The sequence below is a fragment of the Megascapheus bottae genome, chromosome 6 (assembly GCF_031878675.1).
Source record: "Megascapheus bottae isolate mThoBot1 chromosome 6, mThoBot2.hap1, whole genome shotgun sequence".
In the NCBI taxonomy this organism is placed as follows: Eukaryota; Metazoa; Chordata; class Mammalia; order Rodentia; family Geomyidae; genus Megascapheus; species Megascapheus bottae.
In genome coordinates, this window is record NC_143514.1 from 1,335,813 (window position 1) to 1,349,854 (window position 14,042).

Here is a 14,042-nt window from a genome sequence, read left to right on the forward strand (position 1 = left end):
AAGAAAAAAAGTTTTAACTGGACTTGTTCATCCTTCTTAAAACAAACTACACAGACCAAACCGAAGTTACTTCAATTCCGAGGGAAGAAAAGGCACCGACAACACTAGTCCAATTTGATAGGCATCCCAAATAACCACTAAGCAAGAGATTTCACTAAGCAGAAGCACTTCTTGTATCTCCAACAAAAGGAAGAATGAGGGTAAGGAAGGCCTCAGAGAAGGAGAAAGAAACAAATGTTTATCTGTAAACCACAGTTTATTCTAGTAAGGTCATTTATTTAGCCAAGGCTTACTCTGGCCTCCTATCACTCAGTTAAGATTTTCATTCATCTATCATACACTGCTTTATTGCTACTCTTTTTTTTTGGCCAGTCCTGGGCTTACGCTCAGGGCCTGAGGACTGTCCTTGGATTTTTCTCAAGGCTAGAACTCTACCACTTGAGCCTCAGCACCACTTCTGCCTTTTTCTAAGTATGTGGTACCAAGGAATTGAACCTGGGTCTTCGTGCATGCTAGGCAAGCACGATATCACTAGGCCAAACTCCCGGCCCGATTCTGCTTGCTTGCTTGCTTGCTTTATTTTTTGTGGGTCATGGGGCTTGAACTCAACAGTGCACTGTCCCTGAGCTCTTCAGCTCAAGACTACTGCCCTACACTTGAGCCAAGCCCAACTTCCAGTTTTCTAGAGGTCCTTTTGTTCCCAGGGCTGGCTTTGAATCTTGATCCTCAGCTCTCAGCCTCCTGAGTAGCTAGGATTACAGGTGTGAGCCACCACACCTGGCTTGTTTTTGCCTTACATTTGCAGTTAAGAATCAAATATAGTCACCACTTAGTTTCAGTCTAAAATGATACATTAAGACATTTATTGGGCCTGGAGTGTGGCTCTCAGAACCACATACACAGAAAAGCTGGAACTCACTGGGCACCAGTGGCTCATGCCTGTAATCCTAGCTACTCAAGAGGCCAATATCTGAGGATCGTGGTTCAAAGCCTAAGCACTAAAGCCCCCGAGACTTCTCTCCAATTAACCAGCAGAAAAGTGGCCCTGTGGCTCAAGAGAGTGCTAGCCTTGAGCCAAAGAGCTCAGGGACAGTGTCCAGGCCCCCAAGTTCAAGCCCCAGGACGGGTAAAAAACAAAAAAACTAAAAACAACATGCTTATAAAATTATATCAATCAAATGGAGTAAAGTTTCAATATATCACCCTACATTAGTCTGATTATATTAATGATGCAGAAGGATATACTGATAGATAATGCAGAATGACAACTTACCTGGTTTTTACTGGGTACTTTTGGGATAACTTTGGTTACAGTTCCTTCAAAATGTTCAATACTGATGTCTTCAAAAATGACTGTTCCTTGAGGCAATAGTCTGACATCTGTAGCAACTTCTTTACCCTAAACCAGAAGGGGTGGACCACATTATTTTATGTGTTTCCTAAAAATGCAACTAATAATAAACAGCCAAAGATATTGTTAGTAAACTATCTTACATTTCTGTCCTTGATTGTGAATTCCACATCATCTCCAGGCTGTAAGGTTTCTAGGTCACCTTTAAATTCACTATAGTGAAAGAATATCTCTTTTACAACATCACCTCTTTCAATAAAGCCAAATGCCTCCTACAGTGGAATAAACCCAAGAACAGTATTAGCATTCAATGTATTCATTTATGATTACAAGTTAAAAATCAATAAACTTCATGAAATTATATTATAAGATGGTATAGTCAACTATTATGAAATTATAAGATGGTATAGTCAACTATTAGGATTAATGAAAAACTCATTTAAAAGAACAGAGAACTAGGTGCTAGAGACTTAAGCGTTTAGTCCTAGCTACTCAGGAGGCTGTGATCTGAAGATCATGGTTTTGAAGCTAGCCTACCTAGGTGGGAACAGATGCTAGCCTAGGTAGGAAAGTATGAGACTCCAATTAACCACTAGAAAACCAGAAGCAGAGCTCAAAGTGTCAAAGTACTAGCCTTAAGCAAAAAGGCTCATGGACAGTTCCCAGACCCTGAGTTCTATGCAATCAAGGAATTTTAAAGAGGTTAGTTTTGAGGTTAAGACTAAAATTTTGTTTTCAAAATAGAAGACAGGAAAGGGCCAAGAGTTTGGCTTTTGGTAGAGTGCTTGCTGAGCATGCACAAAGACCAGGGTTCAGTTCCTTGGTACCACATACATAGGAAAAAAAAAAAAAAAGGGAAAAGTGATGCAGTGGCCCAAGTGGTAGAGCTCTAACCTTGAGAAAGTCCAAGGACAGTGCTCAGGCCATGAGTTTAAGCCCCAGAACTAGCAAAAATAAAATAAAATTCATTAAGGAGGAGGGGGGAGAGAAATGGGGAAAAAAACATGAGAAGGGGTATCAATGTGTAAGAAGTAACGCACCTACTATCTGGTGAATGTAACTGTAACCCCTCAATACATTACAATAAAAAAATTAAAAGAACAACAACACATTTGGATTTGAAATATAAGGCCTAAAGGAGTAAAAACAACAAAACCTCCCCCCCCTGCCAAAAAAAAATCAAATTTGTTGGTACTTACCTTCATGGCACAAACTACTCCCTGACAGCGGGCTTGTTTCTTTTTCAACAGCATAATGTTTCGAGCACTTACAGCACCAGTGCTAGAGAAAAATAAATAAATAAATAAATAAACAAATAACAGGAGAACACCAAAGAGAGAAGTTAACAATTTATGGCTGTTATGAATGATGAGGATAGTAAAAACTAGATTATTTTTTTTGACATATAAACAAAGGACTTCCTTAGCTTTTTAAACTTGCCCTCCATACTGTATCAATTTATTCCTGTACTGGTAAGTTTTTGTATTTTCCTTTTTATGTAGATTGTTGGGCTTGAACTCAAAGGCTTGGCTTGGGTGCTGTCCCTGTGTGTTCCTACTGTACTCAAGGCTAGCACTGTACCACTTGAGCCACAACACCATTTGGGTTTTTGAGGGGCTACTTGGAGGTAAGAGTCTCAAAGGAACTTTTTTGTTCAGGCTGGCTTCAAAATATGATCCTCAGCCTCCTGAGTAGCTACAGGGGTGAGCCACAGGTATCTGACTTTTTGTTTCTTGGCAGTACTGTTTGAACTCGGGCTGTGAACGTATGAAAATGCATTACTGTTGAGCCACGCCCCAACACCTGATTTTCACTGGTTTTTGTTTGGTTGGTTTTGTGCCAATCTTGGGGCTTGAATTCAGGGCCTGGGCCCTGTCCTTGGAAACTTTTTGCTTAAGGATAGTGCTCTGCCACTTGATCCACAGTGCCATTTCTAGCCTTTTGTATATATGTTATACTGAGGAATTGAACCTAGGGCTTTGTGCATGCTAAGAAGAGCACTCTACCACTAGGCTACACTCCCAGGCCCTCACTCGTTATTTTGGGACAAGTTGTTGCTACTTGCCTGGGCTCAGGCCTAGACTGTGATTTGCTGGGACCACAGGTGTATACACCAAGTCTAGCTTCCCTTTCTCTTCATGAAGGTGAAGTTTCCATTTCTTCCCAGGCTGGCCCAGAATTCCAATCCTCCTGGTCTTAACCTTCCAGATAGGATGAGATGACAGGTCGCCACTGTGCCCAGTTATGGTTTGCAAAAGATTCTTAACTACTTTTCTGTCTGGAAGGGCCTCAAACATGAGGGCATGAGCCACAGACATCCAGGTAGATTTTCCTGCTTGTTTTATCTCTATTCTAAGATCTTCAACTCTACTTTTATATTTAAACAAAAGAACCAAAACAAATACGTAAATACTACCATAGATGACAAACAATAACTTTAGAATATTAAGTGAACACACATTTGCATAGTGTATGCTGTGAACTAATAAGGTTCTGGTGACAGAGGAACATAAAAGAAGATCTCTATCTGTTATCTATGAATGCTAAACGTAGTATCTACATCAGTAACTATTTTGGATTAAACATCATTTAAAAAAAGCTGAGCTGGGAGTGTGTCCTGGTGGTAGAGTGCTTGCCTAGCATATATGAAGCCCTAGGTTTGATTCCTTGGTACCACATACACAGAAAAAGCTAGAAGTGGTAAGTGATGCTACAGAAAAAGCTAGAACTGGTAGAGAACAGAAACCTAGTAAAGAAACATGTCATACATCTACTCTTTGGACAACCACAAAATAAAATGAATTTTGTTTTACGGATAGCACAACTGGTTAAAGACACAGAGTGCTGTTGGTATTGTTTTGTTCTTTTTGTGGTCATGGGACTTGAACTACGAGCCTGGGCACTGTCCCTCAGCTCTTCACAGCTCAAGGCTACCACCCTCCCCCCAACAGACAGCCCCACTTCCCATTTTCTAGTGGTTAACTGGAGATAAGAGTCTCATAGTTCTTTAGTGGCTGGGCTGGCTTTGAACTGTGATCCTCAGATCTCAGCATCTGGAGTAGCTAGAATTACAGGCATGAGCCACTGTGCCCGGCCTGGTATTGTTAAAAAGTGATAGACTACTTATTTTTCTAAAATCTTCACTGACAAATGGACTTAGACTAACAACCCTCCAGAAAAACCCTAATAGGTCTTTGTAACTTACTGCAATGATGTAAATATTTGCTATTCAAATACTGTGTGAATTAGGTAAGTAAATTTGTAATATTTACACTTCATACTACAGGAGTAAGTTTAGGTAATTTTTTGTGTATGCTGGTACTGGGACTTGGATTTTTCAATCAAGGTTGGCACTATACTTGAACCACAGCTCTACTTCTAAAACTTAAGATAATTCCCTTGTTGTGAACATTATGGACTAATGTCTATAGTAGCATAAATGCTTGACATATGTCAAGTCCCTAAAGTGGCTCCCTCCTCAACTGCACGTTCTATCCCTTTGTTTCCTATTTCAAAGTATATGTTTTGGCCTTCAGGCTGAAGCTAATACCCACAACTCACTTTTTTTTCAGCAGTCTAAGAAGTATGATTCAAGGTACATAATACTGTATAGATTCTTGGATTTTTCTTTCCACATGCTGGTGAAAATTGCATGCCTAGAAATTTCTAACTTGTCTGTTTTCCTGGGATGATGGTATCACTCAGCATCTTATATGGCAGGCCTATGTGAGTAGAGCTGCAGTTCCTGTTTTTGTTTTGAGACAGTTATACTATGTATCCCAGTGTGGCTTTAAATTATTAATACTTCTGCCTTACAGGCCTTCTAAGACCAGCTCCATCTTCCTAACTTTACTTCCTTCTCTTCTTGCTGTTTCTTCTTCTTCTTTTTTTTTGGCCAGTTCTAGGGCCTGAACTCAGGGCCTGAGCACTGTCCTTGAGCTTTTGGCTCGTGTTCGAGCATTTGAGCCACAGCACCATTTCTGGCTTTTCTATGCATGTGGTACTAAGGAATTGACCCGGGTCTTCAAGTATGCTAGGCAAGCACTTTACCACTAGGCCAAACTCCCAGCTCTCTCGCTTCTTTAGTTTCTCAAAAACCCCTGGATTTTCATTCCAATTAACTTTTAATTTTGTGCCAGATCTGGGGGCTTGAACTCAGGATCTGAGCACTCTCCTTGAGCTTTCTCAGTGCTTTCTAACTACTTTAGCCACAGCATCACCTCCAGCCTTTTCTGCATATGTAGTACCAAGGAATTGAACCAGGGCTCTGTGCATGCTAGAGAAGCTCTCTACTACTAGGCCACACTCCTGGCCCTCCAATTAGCTTGTTTATGCTAATGATCTATAGCTGTCTGTCTCACTGATCAGTGGTTTATGAGTCTTACTGCTTTCTCTCATCACTATAGACATTCCCATCCTGACATCTTTTTCCACATGAACTACTTCTTCCTCTAACTTCCCTGTCCATACCCCTGCCCTACTAGGGTGGGCAAAAACAAAAAAGAACAATAACAGAAACAAAATAGCCTTGGGGATTCTTAATGTCAACAACACCTAAGTGGCTATAGTAAGCTCAGTAATTGTTCTCTCTAGACCATTGTCCTTGGCCAGTCTGCATTAGGCCCTCACCTTTCAAAACCCTCAATTATACTGCTAGATTACCTCTGATCTAGAGATCCTACTTTCCTGAAGTCTACTCTACACCACTACCCAAAGCCTACATATTGATACAATCTAGTTCTTAGTTGTTCAGACTGCTATGAGCATGGAATAGTTCCTACAAAGACAATCAACTCTACCAAGTCCAAGTTTAAGCCATTTCCCTAAATATGCCACAATACTTACTCCATCCACAATGCTTCCCCTAGTGAAGTTTCATTATCCTTTTAAAACTTAAAAAACACTGCTACTTTTCTAACATCTTCACTGATCACTTGAACAGCTGTGAGTAGTTTACAGACCCTCAAATCCTCAGGTGACGAATAAGAGCTCATGAAGCGATCCAAATCTGCTTGGTAGGTTCTAATCTCACTTCAAATTCCTTAATGTAAGAACATAAAAATCGCTTAGGTAGGAAGAATCTGAAAGGAACTTACTGTTTATTGTTATCAATTACAAAGTTTATTTTATCTCCTGTCTCCAGCTGAACATTCCCGTCTACATCTTCAGGGGTGTAGGTCAGGTAGAACACCTCCTGTGAAGGAACAGGTGGCCATTACTATCCTGGCAGGATGTACTTGCACTGTATACTGTGATTTACTTAACAACTTCTACTGGCAGTGTAAAGCCAAACTTCTTAATTTTATGTTTTATGACAAGTTGTTTTATTCATATGAACACACTTCCCCTCCATGGTGCTGATGACTTCTGTGAGTCCACAGCTGAGCAGCAATCCAACTTCAAAAAGCGTTTGCCCAGAGACTGCAGTTAGTTACATTTTAAAAGGACAATTTTTATATAAAGGCATTCCAAACAAAAAGGCTGGAGTTAGTGTTTAAAAGGAACCAGAAATAACTCTCTCCCATATCCCTAAAAAGGTGATTTAAAGGAGCATTTTACCTTAATGTCTAACTAAGGTCACACTTGGGCAAGCTAGCAAACTTGGAAGTCCTATGGATGTTTTTTCTTTTAAAAAACAAACAAAAAACAAAAATTTAAAAAAATATGCTGCACTTGAAGCCTCTTAGAAACCAAATTTAAAATTGATTTTAGCAACTTGCTTATGTGTTCTACTTTGAATTTAACGTACGCTTATAGACCACATGGTGGATCAGGCAAAGGTTTAAGAAAAATACACAAGTTTACCCCATTACGTTCGTAGCATACACTCCCTGTTGGACTCTGACCCGGGGCAGCTGGAGATTTACTCTCTAAGTTGTGAGGAACAGCGCACACAACCTACCAGTCAAAAAAAAAAAAATTTCCATTGCTAATCATTTCAGGAGCAGCACTGAGCAATATAAACTGAACTTAATATCCTCTATCCTACACACAGGGATGCATTCAACATGATCCACGAGAGGATGCCAAGCTGCCAAGTTCCAAACCTACAGTACACAAATAGCCTGTAAGCACAGATGGAAGGTTCTGTGCAAAAACCCGAATTGAGTCTTGACCCTATTTTTACTTCAGGTCAAGAAATGCCAGTGCTTCTGATGTAATTTTAAACTAGTAATCTTTATACACACTATAGCGTTCTTCCGTGCAAACTGAGGAGATGGGGAGGGGGGAATATTCCTTTGCTAATGTGAAAGATGCAAATGCAGGGCCCTAGGAACACACAAAGCATCAAAGACACTAACTTGTCCATTCATTCGTTCTTCGGGGTGGCTTTCTGGTTTTATCTTCACCAGTTTAATAGCAATGGGTTTTCCAGTCCGCCGGTCAGATGATACTTCAAATTCAACATCATCTAAAATAAAGAACACGTTATATTGTTGGACTAGTATTTGCAAAAGGGTGTCTTCCAAGCTCTATTTAAGCTGGCAACTGAGTCTCCTGAGACCAGAGGTTCTTAATGTGGATCCCTGACATTACCTAGGGTTTATAGAAATGCAAACTAACTCCAGACCTATGCAAAGACAAGCACAAGGGATCAAGTTCAGAAACTAAGAAGACTTCCTTAGAATTACAGAATGTTTCAGAACCACTGCTTCACACTGAGAGCCACAAATTAAGTCTTAGTTTTAAGGAATTAACACATACTACACACGAGGCAAAAACAAACAAAACCCCCTAACCCTGGCAAGTTTCTCTTTTAACCTCTCTGTACTTCAGTTTCCTTATCTGTAAAAGGAGAATTAAGTCTCAACAAACAGGACTGCTAGGATGATTTAACCACAATAAAGGTCAATGAGCCGAGAGCATTTACTACACCAAATACTATGTCAGTCACTATTGTAATTCCTCTCCCCAAGGTGTTTTTGAAAAATAGACACCCCATTAACTAGTCCTTTAAAATTTCTAAGCTTCTACTGTAAAAATAGTTATCTTTTAGTCAATTAGTGTTTCACAACTCAAAAGACACCATCATAATAGATATTAGAATTCTGCCATACATACATATGTCAGTAATTGGTACAACTAAAACGGCCAAATTATTTCTTAAAACACTTTAGGACAGCACTCGCATGACCAAGATGACACACAAGACAAATTTTAGAGAAAAATGACAGATTACCTCCTACTTTTAGGTCCTGCAGGTTGCCATTATATTGTGAACAGTGGAAGAAAAGTCTAGCTTGACGTTCTGAACACTGAATAAATCCATAAGAGGTTAACAGTTTTTCAATAACCCCAGTTTCACGCAGTGCTGCTGAAGTACCATTGGGGTACCCATTGTGTCCATTGTTGTGGAGAAGGTTTGGATCAAAGCTCATCTGTTTTAAAAATAAAAAGAACTCAATCTATATATACAGATCTGTCCATGTCTCCACAGAATACTAAGTCTGGTTAACAAATCACTAAATCTTCACTATAAAGAAGCAAAAAAGAAAAAAAAGAAAAAGAAAAGAAAAATACAAAACTGAATACTGATTCAGAGGAAACAAACTATTTTAGAGACTGTCCTCATTTATGTTAGAATTTTCACTTACCAGACAAAATAGAATTTTTGGAGTATGTTAAGGTAAAGCAATTGTATTAGTAAAAGCTGCCTTTATGTTAATTACAAGTTATAAAAACAGCAATCACTGAAGAAAGGTTATTCAAGAGATGGTCCCCCAAAATCGACACTCTTCCTTAGCACACTTAACACATTGTCAAACTTAGACACCTTAACATCATTGGTAAGTCGTGCATCCTGAAGGTAAGAGGTTAGTAGAGAGTAACACAATAAAACAAACTTCTCCACAATATTTAATTCAAGCTAGGAAATTGTAATGAATTTTTAGGCCCCTAAGAACACAATCTGAAATGGTGAGCTAGAAAACTTGCAAACAAAATCCTCCAAGACAACAAAAGCTCATCTAATCACATTTAATCATTTCACAAATACATTTAAAGACCTTTTGCCTACTAGAAACTTTTCAATTTCCAGAGAAATTTCCAGAGAAAATCTCTAAAGTTATTTATTTCTATGATCACTTTATAAGATCTGGTAAAGCAGAAAAAAACAACCTTTAGTGAAAAAACAGCTATTTAAATTTAAGTTCAATACTATCATCTTGGATATTGCACCTTACCTACTAAAAGAATCGTTTTCTGAATTTAAATGAAACATACAATAGAACAAAATCCTTAGCAAGGGTTTGGTGAATGATTTACTACAATACTAGCACCTCTAAGTCTCTGTAATCCTTTAGGTCTGGTCCTTGCACTGCCGTTTGATTTCTAAGTGTTTCATTTAACCGAAACACTAGGCAATTGCTGTCAATAAAATGACTTTTCACTAGGAAAAAAAAGCTATGGCCAAACTTTAGAAAGATGAACCAAATAATGAGTACTTTAAAGGGATATGGGACAGTCAATTTGACAAATCTAAACTATCGCATTGCTAAGTGGTTAATTCTTTCATGTTAGCCACTGTTGTTGGACACAGAACAATTCCTTTGTCACAGAAGCCCAGGTAATCTTACACCATCTCCATTTTACTAATGAGGAAACAACAGAGAGGCTAAATAACTTGCCAAAATCAAATGGTATACAAACCAAGAACATCTAACCTCCACAGCATGGGCTGTAACCCAGGGCTTCTCAAACTTATTTACATGGCAATCTGACTAAAATACAAAATCAAATTTAGTGAAAGAAGGGCTTTGAGATCCTTGATTTCTATCTAGTAAGTGTGAAGGTGATATCAGTGCATCCTTCTCTTGGGCATATTTGGAACAGCAAGATCTTAAACGGTTCTAGGTGAGGGGCCCGGAGGGTAGCTGAGTGGCAGAGTGCTCACCTAGCATGCACAAAGCCCTGGGTTCAATTCCTATGAAACACATAAACAGAAAAAGCCAGAAGTGGTGCTGTGGCTCAAGTGGCAGAGTGCTAGCCTTGAGCCCCCCCACCCCAAAGGGTCCAAGGACAGTGCCCAGGCCCTGAGTTTAAGCCTCAGGATCATCCCCTTCCAAGAAAAAGTCTAGGTGAAATAAAATTCGCAGGGAAGTCATACACGTTAGTTCTAAAGGACATTTTGATCAGATTGAGTGGCCTTAAGTCATGCTCTCAACACAAGCAAGACACACTGGGATCAACTGCTTTCCTGACTTACAGATCTCTGATACGTGGGGGTCTTCTTTTGTTTTTTAGTCCCGGATGAGGTAGAAGATGAAGATAAAGGTAAAGAAAGCGAAGGAGGGGCTGCAGAAGGGGGCTGGGAAGCTGGTGACATAGTAAATACGCTCGCCATCTCAAATAGCTGTGGTAACATAGTATAAGGTTTATAACTATTAAAACAACAATTTAACACACATGTGGTATTCAATCTTTATACCTTTTTAGATTAGGCCAGTTTAACAAAATATATTTCAGATTTATATTATGTAAGAAATACAAAGCATTAGCACTAAAAGTGAAATGGAAAGATACTTTCAAATATGTCAATTTCTACCCATGATATGGTCAATTTTTAAAAGGCCACAAGGACTTTGGTAGTTGGTAGAGGGAAACCCAACAACTTTATATAGAAATGTAATTCTCCATTACTGGTCTCCCTATAAAATAAGGTACAAGAAGATAATCCAAAGGAATGTGAGAAGTAAGTAACAAAACCACATGGTTTCCTGGAGATAAAATTAGTCTTGACATTTACTATGGATTTGCAGCAGTGGCCTCACTCTCCTGGGATTGGCACTTCAAATACTCACATCTTCTACTATCCAGGTGTGTTCTGAAGAAACTGTAGACTCCATAATAGGCTGACAGCATAGACTTTTCATGTTTGCTCTCAAGATATTATAATTCAAATATGCCCAATCAAGTGGTCATATAAATTAGGAATCTAGCTAAACTTTTCTCCTCAGACAAAACAAAGAAACTGATAACTAAGCACACCCAGCGCTGGTGGCACGTGCCTATTAATACTAGCTACCCAGGAGGCTGAGATCTGAGGATTGAGGTTCAAAGCCATCCCAGGCACATGAGACTCATCTCCAATTAACTACCAGAAAACTGGAAGTGGTACTGTGGCTTAAAGTGGTAGACCAGTGGCCTTGAGTTCAAGAGCTCAGGGACAGTGCCCAGGCCCAGAGTTCAAACCCCATGACCAAAAAGAACAAAGTACTAGTTAGTCATTCAATCTCATTAAGAAAAAAATGAGCTGGGCAAGCAATGTATCACACTTGTAATCCTGATACTGAGGAGGCTGAGATTTGAGGATCTCGGTTCAAAGCTAGCCCCAGCACTAAAAAAGTCCATGAGACTTATCTCTAATTAGTCACCAGAGACCCAGAATGGCCCTGTGGTTCCAGAGTGAGGGCAGCTGTAGTCTTGAGGTGAAGAGCTCAGGGACAGTGATGCAGGCCCTGAGTTCAAGCCCCATAATCAACAACAAAAAAAGATTATCTGCCAGGAAACAGAGGCTCACATCAATATTCCTACCTCCTCAGCAGGAGATTGGAGATCTGAGGACTAAAGCTGGGCCAGATAAATCTGAGACTCTTTATCTCCAATTTACCAGCAAAAAAGTTGGAAGGCTTATAGAGTAGAAGGACTAATGAGAGCCTGAGACCCTGAATTCATGCCCTAGTTCTGGCACAAAATATAAATAAAATTTAAAAATGCTGTTGGCAGAAAAGGAAGGAAATCATTAATGGAAGCTCACAGACTCTTATCAGTGTATTAAAAAACTTAAGTAATATGGAAAACTACTCAGAATATAAACATAGGCTAGTTTCTTTTCTTTTTTTGCTCAAAGCTAGTCCCTAGCTTTGATAATTCATTGAATTATCAAAGGACAAATAAATGAATTTTGTTTGAAGATCTTTCATTGAACATTAAAATGTTTCCAAAAGAAAAATAAGCTGGGTGTAGTTTGCTCATGCCTGTAATCCTAGCTACTCAGGAGGCTGAGATCAAAGCCAGCCCAGGCACTAAAGTCCATGAGACTCTTACCTTCAATTAACCAGTAGAAAATGGGAAGTAGTGCTGTGGCTCAAGGGGAAGGATGATAGCCTCCACCTGAAGAGCTCAGGGACCGTGCCCAGGTGTCCAGCCAGAGCTCTAGTCCCACAACCAACCAAATAATAAAAAAAAAAGAAAAAGAAAAATAATCAAGGGGCCAGGAGTTTGGCCTAGCAGTAGAGTGCCTAGCATGCATGAAGACCAGGGTTCAATTCCTTGGCACCACATACATAGAAAAGGCTGGAAATGGTGCCATGGCTCACATGGTAGAGAAGATAGCTTTGAGAAAGCCCCCCAAGTCCCTGAGCTCAAGCCCCATGGCTTGGGAAAAAAAAGAAAAAGAAAAGAAATCCCAATTTTGGCAATAATAAATTTTAGGCTGGGCCCATGCCTGTAATCCTAACTATAATCCTGAGACTCTTATCTCCAATTAACCTCCAGAAAATGGGAAGTGGGGCCTGGCTCAAGGGTAGGGCAGTAGCCTTGAGCTGAAAAACTTAGGGACAGTGCCCAGGCTGAGTTCAAGCCCCATGACAACCCACCCCCAAAACATTTAAATAAAGGTAATTAGTAAAGATAAAGAAACTTAGTACTAGCACCTCAAAATCATAATTAAGAACCATCTACCATGTATTTTTATGGTAGGAAGTTGACATGGCCTTTCTGAGATGCAGAATGTGACAGAGAGACTGAGGCTGCTGCCCAATGCTTATACTCCACCTAGCATCCACAAGACCTGCACCTTGGAGGTACCCAGTAATGGTAAATTGTATAATGGCAAATAGTCATTAGAAAGTACATGTGCAAGCTCGGTGCTGGTGGCTCACACCTGTAAATCTAGCTACTAAGGAGGCTGATTGGCCAAAAAAAAAAAAAAAAAAAAAAAAACCATGCAAATATTTTTGCAACATGAATGAAACCCATTCACAGTGTATGATTTCAACTCAATGGAAAAGAGTCCTGTTGTGAATGTGAATCATGGATGCACATTCATTCAGCCAGAACCCCAGGGCTCCAGTAATGAACCAATCAGATCTATTCAAGCTTCTACTCACACAGGGCAAAATCTTGAAACATACCTACCAAGTCCCCTTTCTAACTATTCTTGCCAGTCCTGGGGCTTGAAATCAGGGCCTGAGCACCATCCTTGGGCTTTTCTCAAGGTAGAACACTACCACTTGAGCCACAGAGCCACTTCTGGCCTTTTCTGTTTCTGTGTACCAAGAAATCAAACCTGGTCTTCGTGCATTAGGCAAGCACTCTACCACTAGGCCACACACCTATTAACTTTTAAAAGTAAAAGTCATTAAAAGTAGAACCAGAAAAACTGTGAGATCAATTTTAACTTGACCCTTTCTTTTCAAGGAATCAGCTCAAATTCTTTAAAGCCTGGATTTTAAGTCCCAGTTCACAAGTACAGTTACATTTAACTTCACTCACATTCTTCAAATGTAAAAGCCAGTACCTATGCAGTCTCTTACCTCCCCTTGAAAAGATCAGAAGTGTGTACTTTGTGATTTCTTGTAAATCTGAGGAAAAGTGCATTCTAAACTATACTTTCTTCTACTGACAAAAATTACCTTGCAAGCTGGGCAGGGCACAGTGGCCCATGCCTGTCATTCTAGCTACTCAGGAG

At 39.7% G+C, this 14,042-nt stretch overlaps 1 protein-coding gene across 3 annotated transcripts in view; it reads right to left on the reverse strand.

Moving 5' to 3' along the window:
* The window catches only part of Csde1 (cold shock domain containing E1), a 44,073-nt gene that overhangs the window by 14,817 nt on the left and 15,214 nt on the right, over positions 1-14,042 (reverse strand). The window contains exons 3-9 of one of the 3 annotated variants that reach the window (XM_090334079.1): positions 8,532-8,730; positions 7,654-7,763; positions 7,157-7,249; positions 6,448-6,545; positions 2,551-2,632; positions 1,495-1,623; positions 1,274-1,399 (exon numbers count right to left, since the gene is read on the reverse strand). In XM_090334079.1, coding sequence (XP_090190205.1) covers positions 1,274-1,399; positions 1,495-1,623; positions 2,551-2,632; positions 6,448-6,545; positions 7,157-7,249; positions 7,654-7,763; positions 8,532-8,730 — 837 coding nt within the window. The remainder of the gene's footprint in view (positions 1-1,273; positions 1,400-1,494; positions 1,624-2,550; positions 2,633-6,447; positions 6,546-7,156; positions 7,250-7,653; positions 7,764-8,531; positions 8,731-14,042) is intronic. The other 2 variants (XM_090334081.1, XM_090334080.1) reach the window with 2 other exon arrangements.